Source organism: Ahaetulla prasina, chromosome 4 (assembly GCF_028640845.1).
Source record: "Ahaetulla prasina isolate Xishuangbanna chromosome 4, ASM2864084v1, whole genome shotgun sequence".
Classification (NCBI taxonomy): domain Eukaryota; kingdom Metazoa; phylum Chordata; class Lepidosauria; order Squamata; family Colubridae; genus Ahaetulla; species Ahaetulla prasina.
In genome coordinates this window covers 52735408-52760850 of record NC_080542.1, presented here as the reverse complement: position 1 = coordinate 52760850, position 25443 = coordinate 52735408, and the positions used below count along the sequence as shown (strand labels likewise).

Sequence of the window (25443 nt, the reverse complement as noted above, 5' to 3'; positions counted from 1 at the left end):
TTCATTAGAAATCAATGGGTTAAGGGATTCCCCTTAATTAAGGGATTCCCAGTGAATGCTGCAATTCATGAGAGATTAATGTCAGAAACCTTGAATTACATCTGCAGATTCTGTAAACAGATACTCATGTGAGGCCAATCTAATTTTGTAACTTTTACAAAAAGAATTCAGGATGGCAGCTTGCAAATACCCAGTTACCTTCATTATACTGAAAAATATGAAACAGGAAAAAAATGAATATCGTTTAAGCACTTACCTCCAAAGAGTTCCAATTCCCTTAAGCCCTCAAAAATAAATTTTTCAGACATCCACCGCTGTAAAAGAAAAACCCCCAAAAGGTAATGTGACATAATTATCGTATTTCGAGAAGTAAAAGGGGGCAAAAACCCCAGTATGATCCCTAAACTTACAATATAACAGCAGAGAAATGCTTAGAGATAACATAGGTCATAATTTGTTTGGCTTTTCTTACAAGTTCACTGGATAAAATGACCCTTCATGGCATCCACTTATAAGACAAATTTGAAGTACTTTTATAAATTCTATACTTTTTCAACAGTCATATTCCAATCACTTTATACAAATGTATATGCATTCTCTTTTAAATTATAACATATTGTAAATTTCAATCTTTTTTAACCAGATATTTTCCCACTACTCCATTGGTATATTATGTCTGAAGTTTTTGGTCTACTTTATTATACAGCCTTTCATGTATTCGTCTTCTGTTTCAAATTTCAATAAAAGTTTAAATATTTTAGTAATTATATTTCATTCTTTGGCAGTAGTTTAAGTTAAAATTCTGTCTTCTGCTACTCAATTCCAAATATTCATTTATTCATTAATAAGGCAACTATTTATTTATTTAAGAAATTTATACAGCTGCTCAACTCATACATTTTTTGGTGGATTACAACATTAAAAAAATGCAGGGCAAAAATCCCATACAATCCCATCTTTTCTCCCCACCCCACCCCCATTGCAACCAATACAATGATACCAACTATTTATTTATTTAAAAATGTCATATTATCTACTTTAAATCTTTCTCTTAATTGTGTAGATGGAAAATACTGAAAACTAAATCCTTCTGTAGTCAATTGCTTTCTTGATTTCATCTTATAGGCTCCATGTTCCTGTTATAACAACTCTAGATAAATTAACCATTCTTTACATACTGTTTCTTTTCTATAAAATGCTTTTTGTGCTGAGATCTATAAAGGCATTTTTAGGCTTATGGAACAGCCTTTATATCTGTTCAATAGCCTCAATATGGCATTTCTATTATTTCTTCCCAAACTTAAAATTAGTTGCTTCTACCTATTCAATTTGTTTTCCATTTTCACAGTCTTTGTTAATATCGTCTTTGCTATTTTTAAAGCAACACCCCAAAATTCTTAATTTTTCCTTTAATATTTCTATTCCTTCCAGAGGATCTTCCAAAATTAATTTTGATTGCTCAAAATAACACAACTACATGGTATGTTGGGTTAGTAGCTCAATCCTATCATTACCAGAACAGACTAAAATGTATCTATAGAAGTATAAATAACTAGAATTACATTATTTGTGATTGTATGAATCCCCCCACCACCCCAAAAAAGAGAAGACAACACTTTCTCGTTAAATTTTGTTGAAAGTGATTGACACTCACCCTAATTAGTTCTGGTTTACTTACAAGGAAAGACATGGAATCCACACGTGACAATGCTACTCTTCAGGCATGAAATTTTTAAAGTATCCTAATAGAAAGAAAAAAAAAGCAAGAGAGGTATCTCAAAAAACTGAAAACAAATATTTCTACCAAAGTTCTTACTGTTTTGCTTCATTTAGCTAAGTTAATTAGCTGTATTAAGTGAACTGGATATTTTTTACTCTAAAAGTTAAAACAAAAATTACCCAAATAGAACCTATTATGGAAATATATCATTCTCTTGAATTGTACAGTTCATTTAACATATTGCAGGAATTAAAAAAAACAACCCAGACCTGGCGACTTTTATTAATTACATCAGTATTATTTACATTATTGCCTATAATGGTAGAAGACAGCCATACTTGCATTATTCCTAAGTCAACTTATTGAAAGGAAAGATGGAGTTAAAGTACAGTATATTCAAAAACATGATTTATAAAGAATGGCTGAAGAGAGTTTAAGACTATGATGGAAGTCTCATTATCCCTGTATAGTTCAAGACATACTGGTGCACTATCAGCCATCTGTTTATCAATCACCCTTATAGATTCATCACTACCAGAACTGGATTTAACATAGATTTGAATGGTATTTTTTCTTTTCTCAAATACTGCTGTCATACTCAGTCTAACATTAAATTCACATAACAATTTAAAATAAAACTTTCTTTCTAACAAACAGTATTCTTAATAAATCAGTATCTAATAGCAGTATTTCTACAATGGCCTGAATAAGAAACTGCAGCTTAGGCAAGAGGAACTGCGGTGTTGCTAGTTTCTGCTGCTTTGTACTGTGCAAAAGAATAAACAACCCAGTCTCTGAACATATATTTTATTATTGAACATTTTAATAATATTTTTTAGAATCTTATGAATAGCAATTACCAAGTCATTATTTCACTGGAAGTTTAAAAAACGGACAACACAGAAAATCAAAGATAATTTCAAGCTGTATGAAAGATTTTAAGAATCACAGTGGCACAGTGGTTAGTTAGAATGCTGGCTGCCTGCAATTTGGCAGTTTGAATCTCACTGGTTCAAGGTTGACTCAGCCTTCCATCCTTCTGAGGGTCAGTAAAATGAGTACCCAAATGGTTGGGGGCAATATGCTAACTCTAAATCACTTAGAGAAGGTTGTAAAGCACTGTGAAGTGGTATATAAGTCTAAGTGCTATTGCTATTTTGCATGTTTCTTCACTGCCCAAGTTGAAAGCAGTGCTAAGACTACGGCTGTTCCAATATGCTTAACCAGATCTTTGTATCTCAGCATGTGAACACAGCCTATTTGACTGATTTAAGGTTCAGTGAATTGTGCACTTTTAAAACTTGTGTTTCCCCAAAACTAAGATATGTCCAGATAATAAGCCCAATCAGGCTTTTCAGTGCATGCAATAATATAAGTTCCCCCCCCCCACTACTTACACGTACGCGCAGCCGGTCCTGCCATTTCCTCTGGTTGCTTGCTGTGCAATCAAAATGAGTTAAGGAGATAAGGCTGGAGGGTGGCTGGAAATGGGGGGACATACCCTCCCCTCCGTTCTTCGCGCTGGCTGAGCAGCCCAAGACATCCCACCCTACCCCAATGGCAACAGCTGCTTCTCTTCTCCGCCATCTCTTTATCTAGAGCGCCTCCTGCACTCCCAAAATAATAAGAACACCTCCCCCCCCCCCGATAATAAGGCCAAACCCTTATTTGGGGGATCAAAAGAAAATAAGACCCTGTCTTATTTTCAGGGAAACACAGTAGGGAAATGTTTTGCAAACTGTGAGAAATTTTGTATCAAAAAATAAAGTGAGTGAGTTGGGTGTATGTATATGTGGATTTTCCCCTTTTTTTCTTTCTACTACTGTTTGATTTTATGCTCTGTGACTTTCCTAACTACCCCAAATTCTTGTGAGTTTCACTTTGCTATTACCAAGAGACTTTGAAGAGCTAGTGGGACTGCCACTCCAAGGGGGTGTGACTCACAGTAGGTTGCATGTGGAAAATAGTCTCCTCAGATGTACATGTACACCCCAAACTAACGGAGACATGCCTGTCAGGTAAGGAAAAGGGAACTTCAGCTTAATATGTTTCCCCAACCTCTCAGTTGGGAAGGTTGCTGGGAGCCTGGATTTAGACGGGTGGATGCCTGGTTTAGGAGGGATTGAAAAAGTGAAATGTACAGGATTTATGTGAAAATGATGGACTAAGATATAGGATGAGACTAGTAATTTAATTTAATTTGGCAAAACAAAGGTACTTTCAATTGTAATAAAAGAAAAAAATAAAAAAGCCTTAAAAGAACTATTTTTTTGAAAAGTTGTTATTGAGTATATGAATATTTCTAGAAGTTTACATTGAAAGAGACTATTTTACTATTGTATATATATGCATATTGTAATTTTATGTTTAAAGTAAGAAAAGTTACAAAGATGAATTATGCTGTTTTGATAATCTATGAAAATAACCCATAGAAAGCAGTATCTTTCTGTTTCTTCATTTTACCCATTTACTACTCTCCAAGTAAAAGCTGGAGACTAAGTGGGGGGCAGCAAGGGGGGAGTAGAGACTTTAATTCCACTGTGCAGCCTATTTTGAGCTTTTTGCAACTGCTAAATATTTCTTCCCTCTAAATCTCTCTATGAAAACTAAATTATGAAGAATAATCTTTCCATCTTGGCTTGCTTGGCCAGCAAAGCAATGTGGAGAGAAATCTTTTTCTTCTTTTTCTTCCTTTTATTGTCTCCCCCAAGAAATGAGACAAGAATTCTTGTGTCTTGGTCTTGCAAAGACGGTCCAATTGATAATTTAATCAGTGCTGAATTTAGTCAACTGATTTCTTCAATTCAATCCTGGTTAACTTACTGTTTTTCTTATCACATATGCTAATCAAGAGGAAGAAATTGCAAACACACAACGCAGCAAAAGCCTGTTTCCAAAGCTCCATTGCAAAGTATATTAAAAGTAATACTAGCCCCATTCTGCCTTCATATTTGTAATCTGCATTATAACAGATGAGTGAAATGTATGGTTAAGCAGAGCTGTCATGTTTATAGCTTTGATTTTCGTAAATGTATATGCTTGTAAGTAAGTTAATGATTTGTAACTATATATAGAAAGGGGAGTTTGAGAAAGGAATAGTCTAGATCATGGGTGTCAAACTCGCCGTGTCATGTTGCCATCACGTTTCGCGACGGTTTTCCCCTTTGCAAACCTGGGGTGATCGTGACCTGTGCATGATGCATCTGGCCCATGAGCTGCCAGTACACCCCTGGTCTAGATGAAGAAGCAAGGGGAAGTGTATACTGTATATGATCAGTAATAAGAAAGTTTAAGAAACGTGACTCAGAAGATCTGAAGCTAGCATATATTGTGTAGCAAAATGTAAGTGATTTTTGCATTTTAATCTGGATATATCCTTAATAATGCATTTGGAACTACAAAGTGAAGACTAGGTGTTGCTAAATATGCTAAATGTGTGCTAAACTTGTTTTCTTTTCTCTTATAGTCAAAGAAAAGAAGGTAAACAAATTTGTGATGAGAGCCAGTTTGATTTAAGGCACCAACCTACTCTAGAAAGTAAAAGAATATGGGTTCAAGTTCTGCAACCCAACAAGAAAAACACAGATTTCAGAGGATAACTAGAACTGCAGAAAAAATAATTGCTACCAACCTGCCTTCCATTGAGGACCTGTATACTGCACGAATCAAGAAGAGGGCCGTGAAAATATTTACAGATCCCTCGCATCCTGGACATAAACTGTTTCAACCACTACCCTCAAAACGACGCTATAGAGCACTGCACACCAGAACAACTAGACACAAGAACAGTTTTTTCCCGAAGGCCATCACTCTGCTAAACAAATAATTCCATCAACACTGTCAAACTATTTACTGAATCTGCACTACTATTAATCTTCTCATAGTTCCCATCACCAATCTCTTTCCATTTATGACTGTATGACTATAACTTGTTGCTGGCAATCCTTACGATTTATATTGATATATTGACCATCAATTGTGTTGTAAATGTTGTACCTTGATGAACGTATCTTTTCTTTTATGTACACTGAGAGCATATGCACCAAGACAAATTCCTTGTGTGTCCAATCACACTTGGCCAATAAAAATTCTATTCTATTCTATTCTATTCTATTCTATTCTATTCTATTCTATTCTATTCTATTCTATTCTATTCTATTCTATTCTATTCTATTCTAACTTAGCCATGAAAGTGGGCTAGATAACTCTGGGCAAGTAATTTTCTCTTAGCCATAGGAAAAACATAGTAAATCATATTTTTGCTTTATCAACTGTTATTGCCTAATCTCTATACTGTTGCCTAATCTACCATGATGCCTCCAAAACAAATGTGCATTTCAGTCTTTCTCAATAATCCAACACACTAATATTTCAGCATTGTTGACTCAATGTGGGTAAGGAAAAAAATATAGATGTGTGACTTTTTTTTAACCTTTTACCTGTGTTTTATATTTTTAAAAAATCCCAGTATGGGTGGCAGCAGGGCTAAGGCCCAAGACATGAGACTTATTAGATTCTGAGGTTGCAAACAGCCCAAAATAGTTATAGCACTGATCATATTTAAAGTATTTTTAACAACTAATCCGTTTCGTGCTGATCATGGGAGTGGAAGCCAGTTTGAAATGAAACCATCCTGAACCTCAAAGATTTGATGACCCTCACCTAGCAAAAGAACTATGCCTAGCAAAAGAACCTTCCCTAAGAAAGATTTGCACACCCCATGTGGAATGAAGAACCTGCTTTGTGGCTGGTGGACATAATTGAGAACTACAAAAATAAGTATAAAAAATGTCCAGTATATCAATATGGAACCTGAATGGGCACTTAATAACAGACTTGAATCTACTGGGTATAGATATATGGTGAGTGTTAATGGAACCTGGCTCCCCACAATAATGCTAACAATTGTCTTTTGAGTCAATAATTTCAAGGAAGAGTTCTCCAAACTATTAAAAATTAAACAGAGTTGGACTTGGTTAGCCTTCACTAACAAACTGCCTGCCTGGTGTTTTACCTCAACAGGAATCCTCTTCCTGCTATTCACCACAAATGCCAAGACCAACCGATCAGAAATAGAATTGATTGGATTTATACTAGGACTTGTGGAACAGGGAGGTAGTGGAAAAAATTGGATATTCATTTGTGTACTTGTAATTATTGGAATGTTCTAATAGATGCAATTATTATTAATGTATCATGTATACACAATGCATATGGGCAAAACAAGACCTTAAACGAACCCCCAGCAAGTGAAACTCAAGGAAAAACTTGTGGAAGACTGCGTGGGACAGATTGTAAGGATTGTTACTTGTTGGGAAAATTGGCCTTGTATTGACTCTTTCAAAATATTTTCCTTCCGGAATAATTTCTTAGTCCATAGAAATCAGGACTGCATATCTTAAGACACTGCATCATTGTTTTTCATCTAACAATGTTAATTAATGAACCCCTCTTCCTAAAGATGTTTTAGAATAGAATAATAAGAGTTGGAAAGGACCTTGGAGGTCTTCTAGTCCAACCCTCTGCTTAGGCAGGAAACCCTACACAGGGTTCAGATAAATGGTTATCCAATCTCTTCTGAAAAACTTCCAACGTTGGAACATTCACAACTTCTGGAGGCAAGTTGTTCCTCTGATTAATTGTTCTCTCTCTCAGGAAATGTCTTCTTAGTTTTAGGTTGCTTCTCTCCTTGATTAGTTTCCATCCATTGCTTCTTTGTCCTGTCCTCAGGTGCTTTGAATAGTTTGACTCACTCTTTGTGGCAACCCTTGAGATATCGGAACACTACTATCATGTCACCCCTAGTCTTTCTTTTCATTAAACTAGACATACCCAATTCTAGAAATTGTTCTTTGTATGTTTTAGCTTCCAGTCCCCTAATCATCTTTGTTGCTCTTCTCTGCAATTTTTCTAGTCTCAACATCTTTTTTATATTGTGGTGACCAAAACTGGATGCAATATTCCAAGTGTGGCCTTACCAAGGCATTATAAAGTGGTATTAACACTTTACGTGATTTTATCCCTCTGTTAATGCAGCCTACAACTGTGTTGGTTAAGCTGCAGCATACTGCTGGCTCATATTTACGTAATTGTCACCTAGGATTCCAAGATCCCTTTCTCGAGGTATAGGTAGTACCTCAGGTAGGTAGGTACCATATATACTGTATCTGTACATGGGCTAGGTACCATATATACTTGAGCTAGGTACCATATATACTGTATCTGTACATTTTGTTTTTCTCTCACTTAAATATAGAACCTTTTTTCACCATTGAATTTCATTTTGTTAGATAGTGCCCAATGTTCAAGTCTGTCAAGATCCTTCTGTATATTAAGCCTATCTTCTGGAGTGTTGGCTGTTCCTGCCAGCTTGGTATCATGTGCAAATTTGATGAATTCCCCAACTATGCCCTCATCCAAATCACCCTATACTTCCCTCCGTGTAGATGTAGTTCCGTTGAGGACTACACATTTAATGCAGCTGGTCAGCCAGTTACGAACTCATCTGGTGGTGATGCTGCCTAAGCCACATTTTTCTGTCTTATCAAGTAGTAGGTTGTGAACTACTTTATCAAATGCCTTACTGAAGTCCAAGTAAATTATATCCACAGCATTCCTCTGTACCACTAATTTTTTCACTTTGTCAAATAATGCAATAAGATTTCTCTGGCATGATTTGTTTTTGACAAACCTATGTAGGTTTTTGTTTATGACTTTGCCTCTAGATGTTTGCTGATTCATTGCCTGATTATCTTTCCCAGAATCTTCCCAGGTATTGAGGTTAGGGTGATAGGACTGTAGTTTTCTGGATCCATTCCCCCTCCCTTTTTTTTGAAGATGGGAACTACATCAGCTCTTTTCCAGTCCTCTGGTAGTTCCCTGGTGCTCCAGGATTTTTGAAAGACATAGTACACTGGTTCTGAGATTATCTCTGCAGTTCAGTGGTGGGTTGCTCCCAGTTTGCTCGGGTTCTGGAGAGCCGATAGTAAAAATCTGCTGGTGTTCAGAGAACCGGTAGTAATGGCTGGTTGGCCACGCCCCCGAACTGCTTCCCTGATCATCAGAGGGTTGTTGTTTTTTTACTTTTAAAAGCATCTTTTCTTCAGCCAAAAAACGGCTTTTAAAAGTAAAAAAAAACCCTCTGATGATCATGTGGCTGAGCAGGGATCATCAGAACCCTTTAAAAGTTTTTTTTAACAACCTCTTTGGCTGAAGAGGTTGTTAAAACAAGAGGTTTTAAAAGGTTCCTCTGGCGATCCCAGCTGAGTTAAAAGGTTCTGGGCTGCGATTAAGCAACTTCAGCTGGGATTGTCAAAGAAGTCTTTTAAAATGTTTTTTTTCCTCTGGCCCACCCAATCCCCCCTCCTCACTTACCTAATTATTTACTGCTCCTTTTGGGCTCGCTTTCCTTCAGCTTCTGCAATCAGTTGCATCAGCTAGCAACTGAATCTGCCTGCCTAAAATCCATGTCCCAGTGAGCAACTCAATATGCCTTTGCTAGCTGAGGAACTCTGGGAGTTGAAGTCCACAAATCTTAAAGTTACTAATGTTGGAGACCCCTAATCTAAAAAATATAAATAAAATAAAGTAATAAAATAAAATATTTGTGCAGCTTTCTGCGATTTGGTGTTTCTGTAGTGTTTCACTCCAACTACACAAACTCAAAAAATCTCACAAAGCTGTATGTGGCATTTTGTGTGTGTGTGTGACAGAGAGAGTCAGTTGTGTTGTGTGTGTGTATGTGTGTGTAAAGTGTGAAAGTTGATTTTTGAGCTTTTTGTGGCTGTGTGAGGTTCCTGCTGTTGCAGGAGCCATTTTGGGTGAAGTGCAGCTGCTTTTACATTGTGTGTGAGTCTGTTGTGTTGTGTTGTGTTGTGTGTGTGTGTGTCCCTTCGCAAGGACTTGGAGGCAGCTCCTCTAAGAAAAAGAGGAGGTGGCAAAGCTCTGGCTGTTCCCCAGGAGAAATCACCCTGTCTCTGCAGCATTGGTCATGTGACTGAGTGGGCATGGCCAACTTGATGTCACTCACAGCAAGGTGCCGCCCCACCTTGCCCTGAGTGACTTCAAGTTGGCCACACCCACTCAGTCACATGCCCAGCAAATAAACCACACCCACAAAACCGATAGTAAAAAATTTGGAACCCACCCCTTCTGCAATTCCTTCAGACCCTTGGGATATAATCCATCTGGTCCTGGTGATCTGAACTTGTTTAAGATGGATAGGTGCTTTCTTACCATTTTCTTCCCAATTTTAACTTGTGTTCCTAATCTATTTTTTAAGGTGCGGTTTTTGATAGGTTGGTCTGTTTTTTCCCTTTGTGTAAAAACAAAAGCAAAAAATGAGTTAAATAGTTCTGCTTTCTCCTTGTTACTTGTCATCTTCTTGCCAATTTCTCCCACTAATGGACCAATCGTTTCCTTGACTGTTTTCTTAATTTTTAACATGTTGAAAGAAGCTTTTTTGGTATTTTTGTCGCAAGTCTTAATTCTCCTTACTTCATCTTTGCAGGCTTGGGCTATTTGCTGATATTCTGGTCTAGTTATGTGTCCCTCTTTCCACTTTTTATACTTGTGCTTTTTGTCTTTAACTTTATCAGAGAGTTCTTTATGCAGCTATGCTGGCTTCTTTTGAAAGCTGTTATTTTTCTTTTTCATTGATACTGTGCTAGACTGGGCTTTTATAATCTCACTTTTCAAAATTTCTTGAATTATTTTCCCCTTGAGGATTCTTATCAATAGAATCCTTCCTAAGCTCCAAGTTTTTTTAAATTAGTTCTTTCAAAATACAAATCTCTAGTTTCTTTGTTGTATTGCTTGATCACTCCCATCCCCCCAAGGTTTCTATTGAATGTTGAAACTATATTCAACACCTTCTTTCATTTAATCTCTGTTAGTGAGAATTAATTCCAATATGGCTGATCTCCTAGTTCCCTTCTCTACTTTTTGGGACAAAAAGTTGTCTGCTAGATTTGTCAGGAACCTGTTGGATCTTTCATTTGGTGCAGTTTGTCTCCCAGTTGATGTCAGTTACCATTCCTGTTGTGATGTGCTTCCCACATACCTTAGTTAACTAACTAGGAAAAAATCCATCTATTTCCTATTTGGTTGATCTATAACCATGATGATGAATATATGGCACTTGTACCCAAAATGGCACATGAAGCCATGTCACCCGGCACATGCGGCCTTACCTATTTGTCTTCTGGGTTTCTAGCCTGTATGCGCATGTGATGATCAGATGTCCTTCGCAAGTGCTGCGGTGCCAAAAACTGGTGTGTACATGCGAGCCAGACAGCTGATCATCAGGCATGCATGTGCGCTAGAACCCGGAAGTTTGGCTTTTCCGGAGCATGGCCCTGGCAAGTGCGATGTTCCCGCATGCCGAAAAGATGTGCCATCACTGGTCTATATTATACATGGCAATGTCATCCCCTTAATGCATTCAGTTTTTATCATTGTTGTAGTCTATTTCTGTAAAGATGTAGTTATTTCTTTTATATAGTACAACTCCACCTCCTCTTTTATTTGGTCTGTTTCTTTTAAATACTTTAAATCCCTCTAGTTGTATGTTCTATTTGTAGGTTTCATCCCACTAAGTTTCCGTAATGGCAACAATATCACGTCTGCCTTCATTTACTTGAATTTCTAATTCAGCCTGTTTATTCCTCATACTCTGTGTGTTGATGTAAAATTCTTTTTGACTGACCCTGTGTTTATTTTCTACATAACCTGTGTTGTGCCTGATGTTCTCTACTTCCTTACCATCTGTTTGAGTGCACATGGTATGGCACTGACTATTAAATGCTTGATTTTGCTTGACAGCAAGATTGATATTCTTACCTGCATAAACATTTATGTTACATGCACTGATAACCCTATTAGTTTTAGATTGCTGGGGACAGAAATGTTCTATATCAATTACTGTATTTTTCGGTGTATAAGACGCACCTTTTTACCCCCAAAAGAGGGTGAAAATCTGGGTATGTCTTATATGCCAAATGTAACCCCACCCACTCGCTGCCCCCCATCCTTCGGAGGTTGTCGGCCTAAAATCCCCACTGCTGCGTTTTCCTTGAGGACACGTGGCTGTGCGAATTGCATCGAGGAGGAAAACACAATGCAAGGAGGCAACACTCTTTTTCCTCCTTGATTGCCCGAAGCAATTTGCAAAGCCAACTTTGCTTGGAGACCGAGTTAATTTTTCTTTTTCCACGCCTTCCTTGCCTGGATCTCCAGTTCGACTCGGTCTTCCACGAGGAGGGACTGAGAAAATGAGGCTCACCATTCTTCATGACAAATTTGACAGAAACAACTTTAATTTCTACTGAGCAAGGCTCGACAATCACGGGAGAGCGATCTGGGAGGTTACTGGTCTTGCTGGTAATCCTCCCTACCGGCCTGAGATCGGTGAGGTCCCTGCCAGTCCCGCGTTCTGCAGAAGGGGCTTTGCCTTCCTCAGGCTGCCCCTGGCAATTCTGCAACCGCAGAGAGGGACTCGGTCCCTGCCTGGTTCGTCCAGGCACACTAACAGCGGCAAGCGCATTTGGCGCTCCAAGAGCTATGGCATGATGAGCCAGACTGCCTGTTTTATGTGTGGAAAGCGGCTGCTGTTTCAGCATCAACATAGCCGCGGTAGGAACGCTCTTTGTGAGCCAGGCTGCCCAAATCCTTTTGAAGAAGCAGCGACAACGCTCGGCTCTACGACAGCCGACAGGCCTCCCCTCCAGCTTGTTGAGATGGGAGCACCTAGCGCAGTTACAGCCACAGCAGGAGAGCTCACTTCGAACCAGTCTGCCTCAGCTGCCGTCAACAGCCTATGATGCTACTCAAAGGCAACGCTTTGGGCAATTGGGGAGGAAAAAGAGTGTTGCCCCCCTGCATCGCGTTTTCCTCCCCGATGCAATTCGCATAGCTGTGTGTCCTTAGGAAAATGGTCTTGCATCTTCAAGGAACTGGTGGCTTGCTGGGCACTGCGCAGGAGATGTAAGGCAAGACGCTGCCACCTGAAAACTGTTACCGTGATCTCTGCTGCCTGGAATTGCCTGAAAACGCTCTTTCTTTGCCTCTGCACACCTCATTTTTGGAACTGAGGAGGCAGCAGAGATCTCCAGGCGGTGGAGATCGTGGCAACAATGTTTTTGGGTGGCAGCGCCTTGCCTTTTGCCCCCTGCATAGTGCCTGCTTCGTCAAGCAAGTCCCGATCTCCACGCTTCCCCAGGCCGTTCCTGTTATCAAAATCCAAATGAAAGTGAGGACACCGCTGATCCTGATGCTGGTAGGCAGAGGCAGAATTCTTTTTTTCTTGCCTCCCCACCAAAAAAATGAAGGTGCATCTTATACTCCGGTGCGTCTTATACACTGAAAAATACAGTAATTCTCTGTCCCTGTTTAAATGTTTCTCCAGAAAATCTGTGAACTTAATGTCAAATAACAGTCCTTTTCTTTGATGAATGGAAACCATTTCTTCTGGACAGGTTTTCATTAGACCAGCTACAGACATTGTGAATCATATAACCAAACCTTCCCTTTTCCACCATTGAAGTCCGTTATACACTAGCCTTTTCCTTTTTGTTCCTTACGTTCTAGTAAAACCTGTGAAAAAGCAAGCCTACAGCCTAACATACTAAGTTCCTGCTCCAAGCTCTGGAAATCATTCTGCACAGAGAGTACATCTTTTTGGGACACATCATTTGTGCCAAGATGTACAATAACATCAACATCACAGTCCTTACTGGCATTCTTGATTACTTAAAAATACGCCTCTTGTCTCTGCTGGCAGATAACTGACCTCTTTAAAAACTTTCATATCCTTTCCTAAATTTACATCCTTTACAATTGAACCATCAACCAGACTGTTGCTTCTCTTTTTGGATATCTTGCTGTTCTTGTAAGACTGATGTGTAATACCTCACACTTTCCTCTATCCAAAAAAAGTTCTTCATCTTGGACTACAATCTCCTGCTCATTTGAGTTATTGTTATCACCTTGACCTGCCACCTTAGTATCCCTAGTAAGGTCAGCAAAGGTACTGTATCTGTTATGCAGGGACACAGTGAAAGCTTTGTGTTTGTGATTCACAGTCTCACCCTGCCAGATCATACCGCTCTTCTTCTGCATCATCTTTGTGGTAGAGGGGGCTTATAGGGGGCAGTTCAATAGAACAGAATGGCTGAGCTGGACACCTGATTTCTGTCTGAAGAGCAAAAACTCTAGGTAAGCGATCTGTCCATGTAGACTCATAATGTATTTACAAATAGGAGAGTATCCAAATTTGAAAAGAGGACTACGTAAGACAGCTGCAACACAAGTATTGCACTGAACTAAGCCAGACATTCTAAAATAAAATAGAATTGCAATCACAGATGCACTTACTAAGAATGTACTATTGCTGTTTTAGATTTTTAGCCACTTCCAGGTACTTACCTTGCTCCACTGGACTTCTTCTCAGTCCCCCTGAACTCACAACTTCCCAGCAGCCTCGGGGAAATTCAAATGCAATGCAGATGCAACCAGCAGCTCAGCTTCCAGGTGCTTACCTTGCTCCACTGGACTTTGTTTCAGTCCCCCTGAACTCACAGCTAGCAGCTCTCTTCCCAGTAGCCTCTGGGAAATTCAAATGCAATGCAGATGCAACCAGCACTTCCTTATGTTTTCCTTATGATGTTACAAATAGACAAAAGGTATGGTTATAAACTATACCCATTAATAGTGTACATATATATACTCTCCATATATATATGTACAAAGAGATGATGTGTGAAATTTTATATCCAAATATATTTTATTCTTTATACCGTTTCCATCTTCCCTTAAAATATTAACAGAATCCACAATGGTCTGAGAAGCCGCTAGATAACTGACAGTCAATCTGAAACTAAGCTAATCAACTAAAATCAGCAAACGTCCTCAAATAAGTTATCCAGATCTAATCCACATATCAAAAGATAAGGTCCGCAAACACAAACAGTGTTAATTAAATTAGGTCTCCCAGAGGAACTGCATGTTCACAAGAATAAACATATCTACACACACACACACAAACACCTCACCCTCGAATCAGCACCTGACACGCGGGGCAAGCTCCCCTTACAAAAATCTGCTTGCTGTACCCCATTTCTCTGCAGCCAGCCCCTAAATGCAAACTGTTTTGCTTTTAGGAATAAATATTTCTTCACAGTTGTCTGGATGTCGTTTTTATTTATTCTTGCGCAGCTGCCCCGGCTCGAGCTGGAACTCGAAATTATTCTTCTGACAGAACTCAAGTCATCACTTTTATTTTTTTTTCAAAAAGCCAAATATAATAAGAAACAATCCTGTAAAAATGAATGCAGGATTACAGGATTGTTTCCATAATCCTGGAAGGGCTGTTTTGTTCTTAAGGAAAATAACAAAACAACATTTGCGGCGTCCTCGGATGTTTTTAAGAATACAGGGTGATCCACTGACAGCTAACAGCCATAGGGACAAATGAAAGAAGAAACGGCCACCTCGACCCAGGCTGCCAATGCCGCGTCTCGAGGTGGCCGCTGTTGGGATGCGAGAATACACTTGCCCCAACCAGGGAAAAGGGTGTCTTCTCGATTCAGCAGCGGCTTCGCAGATGCTTTCAGCACCCAGGGTGGCTGCCGGCGCGCTGTTTTATGACTTCGGACAAGCATACAAACGCGTGCAAGTACGACTCTATTAGTGTAATATGAGATACCTCACTCGGACGGTCGGCCTCCTCTAAAGAGCTCCGGAATTCCTCGTCCACAAAAGATCAACTCAGAACACGGGCAGAAATAACGTTTGAAAAGAAAATCGCGCGAGACTGGGAAAATCGCGAGGCCTCCCCCCCCCCTCTCTTTTAACGCAGCCTCTGCTGTGTCCGCGAGGCGTCGCTCATTTTCGTCTCCGCAGATTCCCGAGGCAACCTGGGGAGACGTGAGTCACCTGCGCCAGCCACCTCTCTTTGGAGAGAAGCAGGTTCCGCTTCGTCCCCTTTGGCCAATCGTCACAGCCCAAGGCTTGAAGGCGGGAAGAGAATCGGAAACTCGACAAATCCCGAGGCCGGCTGGCGGCACCGAAGAGAGAGGAAAAAGTAGAGTCAACATCTTATAGCTTGAAGTTAGGATTTTCGGTTCTGACAAATATTTGGAAAATAGCAAAATATAGTTTTGCTATTGCAAAACCTAATGTAGGTTTCTATTAAACGACGGAAATGTAGCAAGAAAAATAAAGTCTTTGTTTCGTAATGGGAACATTTTTAACTCATTCTCTCCCATACTTTGATCAATTGATCTGTCTGAGCTCATCTATTTAGCTTTTCATCAGGCAAGGCGTTTGTAAAATAAAGCAAAAGTTAAACCACGAACTCCACCTAATGCCTGTCCAAAATAATATAAGGTTGGTTGGAAATAAATAAATAAAATGCGGTGATCAAATGGATCATATTGTGATTGCTGGTACGAGATATTGCTGCATCGTTTTTCTCTATCATCCCCTCCTGCAATATGCTTTCATCCTGTCCAAAACGAAGAAAACTTCCACAGGTCTTTTTGCGGCACTTCAAAAACGAATCCTGCATTGTTGTTGCAGTTATATGAACTGCAGGAGGAACTGCCCTGCAGGAGTGTGTGCTGAATGGGATTCCTCCACCCTTCCCAAAAGGTAAACTAATTGCTGCCCTTATCACACTTCCTGGGATGGAAGAAGTGAAGGCAGCTGAGAAGACTATTGACCTCAGGGAATATTTTTCAGGATTCAATATTCTACTGGGTTCAAATTAGAATTTTTTTTGGCTCTTCTCCATTAGACAAATGGCACTGGAGGGAAAATTCTTGCAAGACTGCTGTACCTCTGCAGGTTGCCAGTCACTTTTCTATCATCCTGCATGTGAACCAACTTGTACAGAAGTCTATTTTATTTTCCACTGGCTGTTACATTCCCACCAATCTATCTACTTGCATTTGCATGCTTTTAAACCGCTAGGTCAGTGGTTCTCAACCTTTATAGTGCTGCGACCCCTTTAATACAATTGCCCATGATGTGGTGACCCCAACTGTAAAATTATTTTCGCAGCGATCTCAGCGCCCCTCAGCAGCTGCAGAAGGGGAAAAAAAGCGGCAAACTTTTTTTTAATTGATCACGCCTGAAGCCATATTGGCTAGCGATCTGAATTGCTTGCGATTGCCTTGAGGACGGAGGCTTTAAAGCGGAGATTCCTCCCATATTAAGTCGACTCGCAAGTATACTTCCCATATTTCCGATGGTTTTAGGTGACCCCTGACAAATCGTCATTTGACCCCCAACGGGGTCGCGACCCTCAGGTTGAGAACCGCTGCGCTAGGTGGACTGCAGCTGGGGCAAGGATGAGAGCTCACCCTGCCATACAAACTCAGGGTGTCAACTTTTCAGCTGACAAGCACAGCGTCTTTAACTGCTGAGCCGCCGTGCCCCCTTGGTTTATATCATAGGAATAATATAAACTTCATCCAGATAACTGAACAGCATATGGTCAAGCTAGCATCTTCTTGCGAGAATCAGAAGATATTATAAAGATCGTCTAGCTGTTCCATTAACAAAATAGCAACCCATTCTGCTTTTGGTAACTGCACAATCAGTTGCCCATATTTTGTTGGACAAATGGGAATTATCCTCATTCTCACATGGCTATCCCCTTCCAGAACATCTGATTTTACAGATTTAAGACATATATTCATGTCTTGACTGATCATTCTAGTGCTCCTTCCCAGTAATACTGGTAGAAGGGAGTTTGGGACTACAAACATGCTTCTTAAAAAAACCCTTAAGTACCCAATTTCAACCATGACACATGATCTCTCCCACCAGTGTCTGTCACAGATCATGGGAGAATCTCTCCCACATGAATATATCAGATTTATCAATAAAACTCTATATATTGTATTCATTCTGGCAACTGTTACTAATTCTTCAGGATCCTGCTTCAGGCAGCTATAGCCAGTATTAAAGGTATGTCCCAATACAATTTATGTAATGGAACACTAATTTGTTTTCCATTTACAGGCAGCAAGCATAAACAGAACATGCTTTTCAAAAGCATGTCAAAAACTCATCTGATTTGGGTGACATTTAAGTACATATTCAGTTTATATGGCAATCCTTATGATTTATATTGCTATATTGATCATCAATTGTGTTGTAAATGTTGTACCTTGAGGAAGGTATCTTTTCTTTTATGTACACTGAGAGCATATGCACCAAGACAAATTCCTTGTGTGTCCAATCACACTTGGCCAATAAAAATTCTATTCTATTCTATTCTATTCTATTCTATGTTGTTGATTCATTTAAGATTTGGTGAACGTAATAAGAGAAGCTGTTACCACAAAGATACTTTTCATACTGGATGATCCAGAAAAATATTTTAAAACTAAATTATACAGACTCTTCAATAAACTCGCTTGCCAAAATTAAAGGATGAACATACCATGATATTTATTATTAAATATAATCCATGAAAATCCAAAGATGCAGGTAATTATTAAATTAGAAAGATGATGCTTTCAGACAGAGAACACTAAAAAAATAAAATATAAAATGCATAGCAGCAAATTTATTCTTTACAATTAAATCAAACTATAAGTTCTGTTTTGTTTTCTATTTTAGTGGTTGCTTAAGATCAAATAAGCCAGTTCCTCCCTTGACGACTTTTCCTACCACCAGGCAAGCAGAAGGAGATAGAAGTTCATCATGGGATCCTAGAAGAAAAGAAAGCAGAATTATATTTTGGGATATAAAGTTTCTCACTTTTGCGAAAAGTGTATTTTGAAAGCAATTATATTCAAATCTAGTTCAGTGCTTTTTTTGAGTGCAGAGATGTATGCACAATTTTACATCAGTCTTGTGGAAGGATGAAAAGCTTTCTCTTGCCATTCCTACTGAACAGTTCTTAAAATACAATTTGTTGAAAAATATTTTCAGATGTTCAGCTGTCCCTGTATATCTTGCTTCCATAATGATCACATTTTGTGCATTTTGACTGTAGACTTCTTTGGTGAAATCTGCTATTTATTTATTAAATTTGTTTGCTGCCCATCTCGCCACAAGACAACTCTTAGTAGCTTAGAAGGACAAAATTGCAAGTTCAAGTCCCACCAGGCCCAAGGCTGACTCAGCCTTCCATCCTTTATAAGGTAGGTAAAATGAGGACCCAGATTGTTGGGGGCAATAAAAGTTGACTTTGTGTATAATATACACACATAAGACGATAAAATTTAAATTATGATGTAAAGAAGGTGAGGGAGGGATCAGGGCGTACAAGTGGTGAAGTTGGATCTGCTATTAGTCTATTAACCTCCTTTTCAGGTCATTATGGAAGGTCAGGAACCTGGGAAATCTCACCCGGGGTGGGGTAAAATGTTCCAAATAGCAGGATCCTATCTTTAACTAGTATTCAATGCTTGGAACTATTCTTTAATCCCATCTTTCTTTTTAGTTAATTGAAGACAGTCTTTCACCTCCAGTAATGCTTTCCTCTCTGTTTTTCCTACATGTATAACCCTATGAAGTCAGTTGAATTAAGACTGGACCAAAATTCCCAACTAGCTTTCATGTCTAAGAGTGGACTAGAGCTGAAAGTCACCTGGTTTCTATTACAGCACCTTTGGTACTATATCAAATTGGCTTTCAAATAAACAAATTTATTACTGAGACTTGAATAATACTTTACCATAATCCATGATAAATTCCAGCATGGGAATTCATGCTGCTGTATGTTATGTTATGTCATGTAGTGTATGTTATGTGAGCCTTAGCATCAAAGTTCACTAACACAAATACCCCTGTTTCCAATGAAGAGTCGTAACAGATAGAAGTATTAAGTTTTGGCAATAATTTTAATGGGGGTGGAGCTGTGAATCATTACCTATTCTAAGAGTGACAGGCCATTTTGATAGTGGTATGAAGAAGAGCCCACCCTCTGTCATGATTTCCGGATCTGAGGAACATGTGACTTAAACATATGCAGACTGTCTCCCTTCCTAAGACTCCATTTTGCATACCAATGTTTTTGGTAAATACACTTTCTTCAAGAAAAGTAGTCCTTGGGTAGTGATAGTAATTTATATTGGGAACTCTGTCCCAGTCATAAAAAATGACATTACTGCAATAGTAATTCCAACTGCAGTTTTTAGGTGACTCCTGTGCAACTGTTAGGAGCAATGCCTTATGGTTACTATTTGCAACCTCCTGTCAGCTTCTCCATTGACTGCTTGTTGGAAGCTGACAATGAAAGTTGCAAATGGTGATCAGAAGGGCCTCTGGTGGCTCAGCAGACTAAGTCTGTCTGTTATTAACACAGCTGCTTGCCATTACTGCAAGTTCAAGTCCCACCAGGCCCAAGGTTGACTCAGCCTTCCATCCTTTATAAGGTAGGTAAAATGAGGACCAAGATTGTTGGGGGCAATAAAAGTTGACTTTGTGTATAATATACAAATGGATGAAGACTATTGCTTAACACTGTGTAAGCCGCCCTGAGTCTTCGGAGAAGGGCGGGATATAAATTCAAATTAAAAAAACCCACATGAGATGCTGTAAAGTTGACTCACTTGCCAAAGGCCCGAATCGGAAACACATAACCGCAGGGATGCTAAGACAGACACAACTGTAAGTCTCCTTGTTCAGTGCCATTGTAACTTTGAACAGTCACTGAACAATGATCATTAATCTGGAACTACCTTTATGTGAAACTTCCATCACTATTTCTTTTTAAGAACAATGTTCATACATTGTTATTGTATGCAATTGTGGCTAGCTGGAACTGAATGTTTTAAATTTCAGACAAATAAAGCAAAACATGAGTATGGAAAAATAATTTTTCATCAATTAAGAATTCAAAGATTTATCTTACTATATAAGCTACTATTTTCATAATAATAGGGAGGTATTTACCCAACATAGTTGCTTCTTTCAAAAACTTGTAGCTTGTCTCAAAAGTCATTTGTTGCAAGGGGGAGGAATTGGACTGCATTCCATACCGATTCAAAGGTTTGTAAACACCTTCAAAGCACATGTAGTCTGACACCAAGGAGAGATGTCGAGGATCAACCACAATTCCTATCAATAGAAGTATCAATGCCTCTTAAATGTGATTTACAAAGAAATGCACAAGGTATTTCAATGAACTTATCTTCCATATCTAGCATGAAATTTTATTAAACAGTTTATTAAATAACACTGTAAGGTTCATACTGTTGATTCAATGACATAATCTGAAAGGGTTTAAACTTTAAGACAAGTAAATGAAGGCTACATTGATAAGCTCTTATGTCACATGTTCTGTACATGGACAACTGCGAGATTTCTAGATCCAATAATGTACTGCCTTTAGATCAATATAAAATACTGTTATGATAATAGATGGAATTTAATATGCCACTATTAGTGAAATAAATATGGACTGCAGTTTCATCATCTGTGCTGTAAAAACATTATCTGAATGAAAAGCTTAATATAGGCCAGTAGTTCCCAATTTATGGTCTGTGAAGTTACTACAAAATATTTTTTGAATGGACATCAAAATGTTGCAATTTTCAAATCTTTTGATACTGATATACCAAAATAAAAGAAATATTTAATAACTTAGTCAAGCAGAATGAATTGCTTTCAAGCCTGAAATTACAAACAATGCTTTACATATACTATCAGATTCAGCTGATATTATATAAAATGGTGTTACCATATGCAGCAAACACATCTTTAATCTCTCTCTCCAGGATTTTCAAAGCAGCTTCAATCCCATAGGTGCTTGCCATTGCATGAATATCATTGCAATAAAGTTTATTCATATCAAAAATCTAAAAGAGATCAAGATGACAAGTGTGGGAAATCATAGTGAAACAAACTAAATCATCCATCCCAACTAACTATGAACACCTAGAGAAAGACAGAATTGAACATTAGCAAACAAAAATTGTAGTTGAAGAAGTACAATATGTAACCAGACAAAATGTTTCTGTAACAAAGCCTGCGAGCTTCTAGAAAAGTACTAAAATTCACACATATATTTTTCTTGTTCTCTTGTTCCTAATTATAAACACATATCTATCGACAACCTTAATTCAATTACTCAGTGAAAGAAGTAAAAATAGAATAGTTTCATAACATTCCTCAATTGTATAGTGTATTCCCAGAAAGCTGTGCAAAATTATTTGCTTTAATTCCCCCTTTTCTTGAATTAATCTTTAATTATGCACAGCAAAAATACATGAGAATTGTAACAATTAGATAGAAAAAAAAACAGAAAATGTGTTTAATGCATATTGGTCTTTCTTTTGTAAACCAATATTCTCTATTGCAGGGACTCTATATTCAATTATAAAAATCTTCCATTTGTAAACAGTTTAAAGTTCTGAAATCAAATATCAAAATATATAGGCAATTTTATACCAGTTACAGCTCCGTTTAAAGCAAAAAGCAAAAACCTTGTCAAAATTTAAAATACTTGGCATTTATCCATAATTTCTATTATATTAGTAGCAACTTTGATTGATTTCACTGAAAATGTTCTTCAATTCTTTTTCTGTGAAATCAATAAAAATGCTAAATATCAATATAACAAGAACTATGGACACATGCCAATTATCTTTCAACTTTGCCAAAATATTTTAAATATGTGAAAAATATTACATGGGTGAGATTTAGAATAGCAATAACTGTCATGCATAATGGGTTTCTCTGCTATTTTTTCCTCTCTGTGACCCTATGGAAAATACAGAAAGCTTCCTCATTACATACATCAGAATAGTGGAAGAGCTCAGGAAGATTTATCCCTTCTGTTTGCAAAGTGAGTACCACTTCTCCATTCTTGTTGTTGGTTTCATTTAAGAGACATCGTGTTATTCCCTTTGTCTCCTGGATGACAGCGCTATTTGCCAGAGATGTCACAAGTGATGCAAGATCAAAGTACTCCTTTGTCAGCGAAAGCTTTAGTGAAACCTACAAGACAATACTTTCTGGTTATGAAAAGCTTTCCATGCATTGTGGAAAAGCTGTTCAACTCCTAATCATCGCAAGACCTCATCTTAAACTGACTTGAAAAATCCAAGCATAAATTTTCTTGTATGAACAAATACATAAACAATGAGCAATTCCTTTAGGTCATAAGTCGTCTGGAGTTTTCTTCTTTGGATCAAATTTATTAAAATAAAGATTTGTTGACATCTGAGGACATTTCACTATTATTTTTCTCCAAAGTTAAGCAATAATACTTGTCACATGGGTTTTGTATTGCACATAGGTATTGCACAAAGCAAATAAATTTGCAAACCAGTAATGTTTGCAGCATCTGGAAAAAGTTACGACACAGTGCAACAGCTTAAACAAAACTGAAATAGTTAAATTCCTGTACTTGAGATATAATCAGTGTTTCCCCTAAGGTGTCTGTGTGCACACTACTCACCAAACCCGCACACATGGTACAAAGTTGAATGCCCTAAAAACTGGAATAATACTAATAGAGTTAGGCACCATAAAACTTCAGGCTTGCAACTCAGAAGAGGTCCTGCACAAACTTGCCACTTCAACTTAACTGCAATAATAAGGATCACTCCATTGTGCAGTGTGAGCAGGAATTCCAAGGCGATACACTTTTGGTTAGAATAGCAGACAGGCAGACTTGGAGTTCTAGCCATCATGCTGTGGATGAGACCAAGCTAGAGATATGCCAGTTATAATATGCCAGTTTTAACCCCAAACTTTCTTGCATCTAAAGGAATGTCTCCTCCCTCCAGTAGTGAGTTCTAACCCATGTTACCACCGGTTCGCTTCGCGCATCCACGCCAAACTTGCGCTTCACGGAAGCTCATTAAATTGCTGAACAGCTGAGGCACTGCAATCCGTTCTGCCGCGCCTTTCATCTGGGCTAACAACGACAGAATAAAGGTATAGTGCAGGGGCAGGCGGGATTAATTTCCAAATTAATGATGATTATAGTTTAAATGTTCAGAATACATCCAGAGAAGAAAACAGAAAAAAATGAAGAGAGAAAAAAAATACATTTTCTTTCTTTCCTTTTTCTTTCCTTCCTTTCTCTTGCATTCTTTTGTCTGTCTCTCTCTCTCATTACAATATCAAATACCAAAATAAGAAAAGAAAAATAAATGCTTACAAAATATTGATCCTAATTAACAGTTATCAATCACCAGCAAATTTATGTTATAATCTAAAAGCATGGATACTAATGAAGATGAAATGTTAATATGTTAGTTGATGTAGGATATGCCAAATAAAGAAGCATGGATATAAAGAATCAGTTTTTTCCTTAGAAACGAGGAAACTGAGTTCTAGTCTTGTTTTATATACAAAACCTGTTGATTACTTTGGACCAGTCACTTCTTTTCAGACCTAGGAAGAAGGAACTGGGAAAGAACTTCTGCAAAATGTTGCCAAGAAAACTAGAGGGGGCAGTTCCAAGGAATAAAAGATGTCTTGAAAGAACAACTTTATAGCATCTGGGAATGTGACATATAAGTAACATATTACTATACTATACTAATTTATATGTATTTACAATTTACATGCATACTTGCATTGTGGCATATAAATTTATTTATTTTTTCTGTACATGGCTTGTCAGAAACTGAAAACAGGAATAATGGACAATAGGAATGTCCAGGTGGATAGTGTCCTATTAGGGTAGTGTGCTGGTGTGTTACACTACAAATAAGAGTGTATTGTCCAAAACTATTTTCATCAGATGAACATCCCAACTTGCACTTCTGACATGGGGAATACCAAATTGCTAAATAGGACGTGTCATATTAGGATGTTTAACAGATTCTATAGACAGCCTAGTCTGGAAAGTCAGCAGAACAAATTTAATGGGTGCCTGATTTTATAGCTGATGTATATGCAACTGAATAAATATCTACTCAGATAAAAGAGCTTTATGCACATTCAAAAATATTGAATTAATTGTGGAACTCAACACTCTTCTTCCCTGCTTCAATAAATTTACCTCACACCACAGTTCATTATCAGTGTCGTATGTATATTTTTCTACAGCATCATGGGCTTCCAGTACAGCATTAATTCTATGCTGTGCCATTTCATTCCATCCCTTTCTCTTGTTTCGAGCCCTTTGATTAGAGGAAGGAGAATAAATCTCATCCTGAGTTTCCAGCTCTTCAAGATTTGTTTCATCTGGTGCAGTCATTTCCTGATCTGGAATATCATCATCATCACCCATTTCATGATCATCCTCACTCTCATAATCAACCTGCAAAGAAACACACTTGAATCACATTCAGTTTCACTAAACAGGAAAAGCAAATAGTATCATTGATACTTTTAAAACCATTCAAAAACCAAGACAGTTTTTATTTAATCCTCCCCACCACCTCCAAAATGCAATAAGACTAATACAAAAAAAATATGGTAATGTGTGTGTGTGTGTATATAAGATTTTCTTTAAAATATATGTAAAGAAAAAATCTAGGTGTTTTGATTTCACCAATATTTTGCTTAAAATAAGAAATATATTCAAACAGTATGGGAGAGAAAATTATGCTACAGTAACATTACCAGGGAATATAATTATATTACTGTACAGAAAATAGGACTGAATTAGAAATCACCTAATTAAGATTGACAGTGAGCAAACTTGCACTACCAATGTGCCATTTATAGATAATATATCTATAGGTTTTATGGATAGACTTATTATGTTTTGTCACAACAATATTATTAATATAATTATACAT

The 25443-nt window shown here is 38.0% G+C and overlaps 2 protein-coding genes across 4 annotated transcripts in view; both read right to left on the bottom strand.

Annotated features, from left to right (window-relative positions):
- The window catches only part of STRADA (STE20 related adaptor alpha), a 40102-nt gene extending 24528 nt beyond the window's left edge, over window positions 1–15574 (bottom strand). For both annotated transcript variants that reach the window (XM_058180239.1, XM_058180238.1), the window contains exons 1-4: window positions 15423–15574; window positions 14257–14374; window positions 1655–1742; window positions 257–314 (exon numbers count right to left, since the gene is read on the bottom strand). In XM_058180239.1, the coding sequence (XP_058036222.1) occupies window positions 257–314; window positions 1655–1690 (94 nt within the window). In that variant the 5' untranslated portion in view covers window positions 1691–1742; window positions 14257–14374; window positions 15423–15574. The remainder of the gene's footprint in view (window positions 1–256; window positions 315–1654; window positions 1743–14256; window positions 14375–15422) is intronic.
- A 2587-nt stretch (window positions 15575–18161) lies between these two features.
- POLR1A (RNA polymerase I subunit A) overlaps window positions 18162–25443 on the bottom strand; it is a 53751-nt gene continuing 46469 nt past the window's right edge. Inside the window, exons 30-34 of one of the 2 annotated variants that reach the window (XM_058183398.1) lie at window positions 24699–24959; window positions 22478–22678; window positions 21420–21537; window positions 20633–20797; window positions 18162–18441 (exon numbers count right to left, since the gene is read on the bottom strand). In XM_058183398.1, coding sequence (XP_058039381.1) covers window positions 18341–18441; window positions 20633–20797; window positions 21420–21537; window positions 22478–22678; window positions 24699–24959 — 846 coding nt within the window. In that variant the 3' untranslated portion in view covers window positions 18162–18340. Of the gene's footprint in view, window positions 18442–20632; window positions 20798–21419; window positions 21538–22477; window positions 23604–24698; window positions 24960–25443 lie in introns of those variants that run through there. The other variant, XM_058183399.1, reaches the window with a different exon arrangement.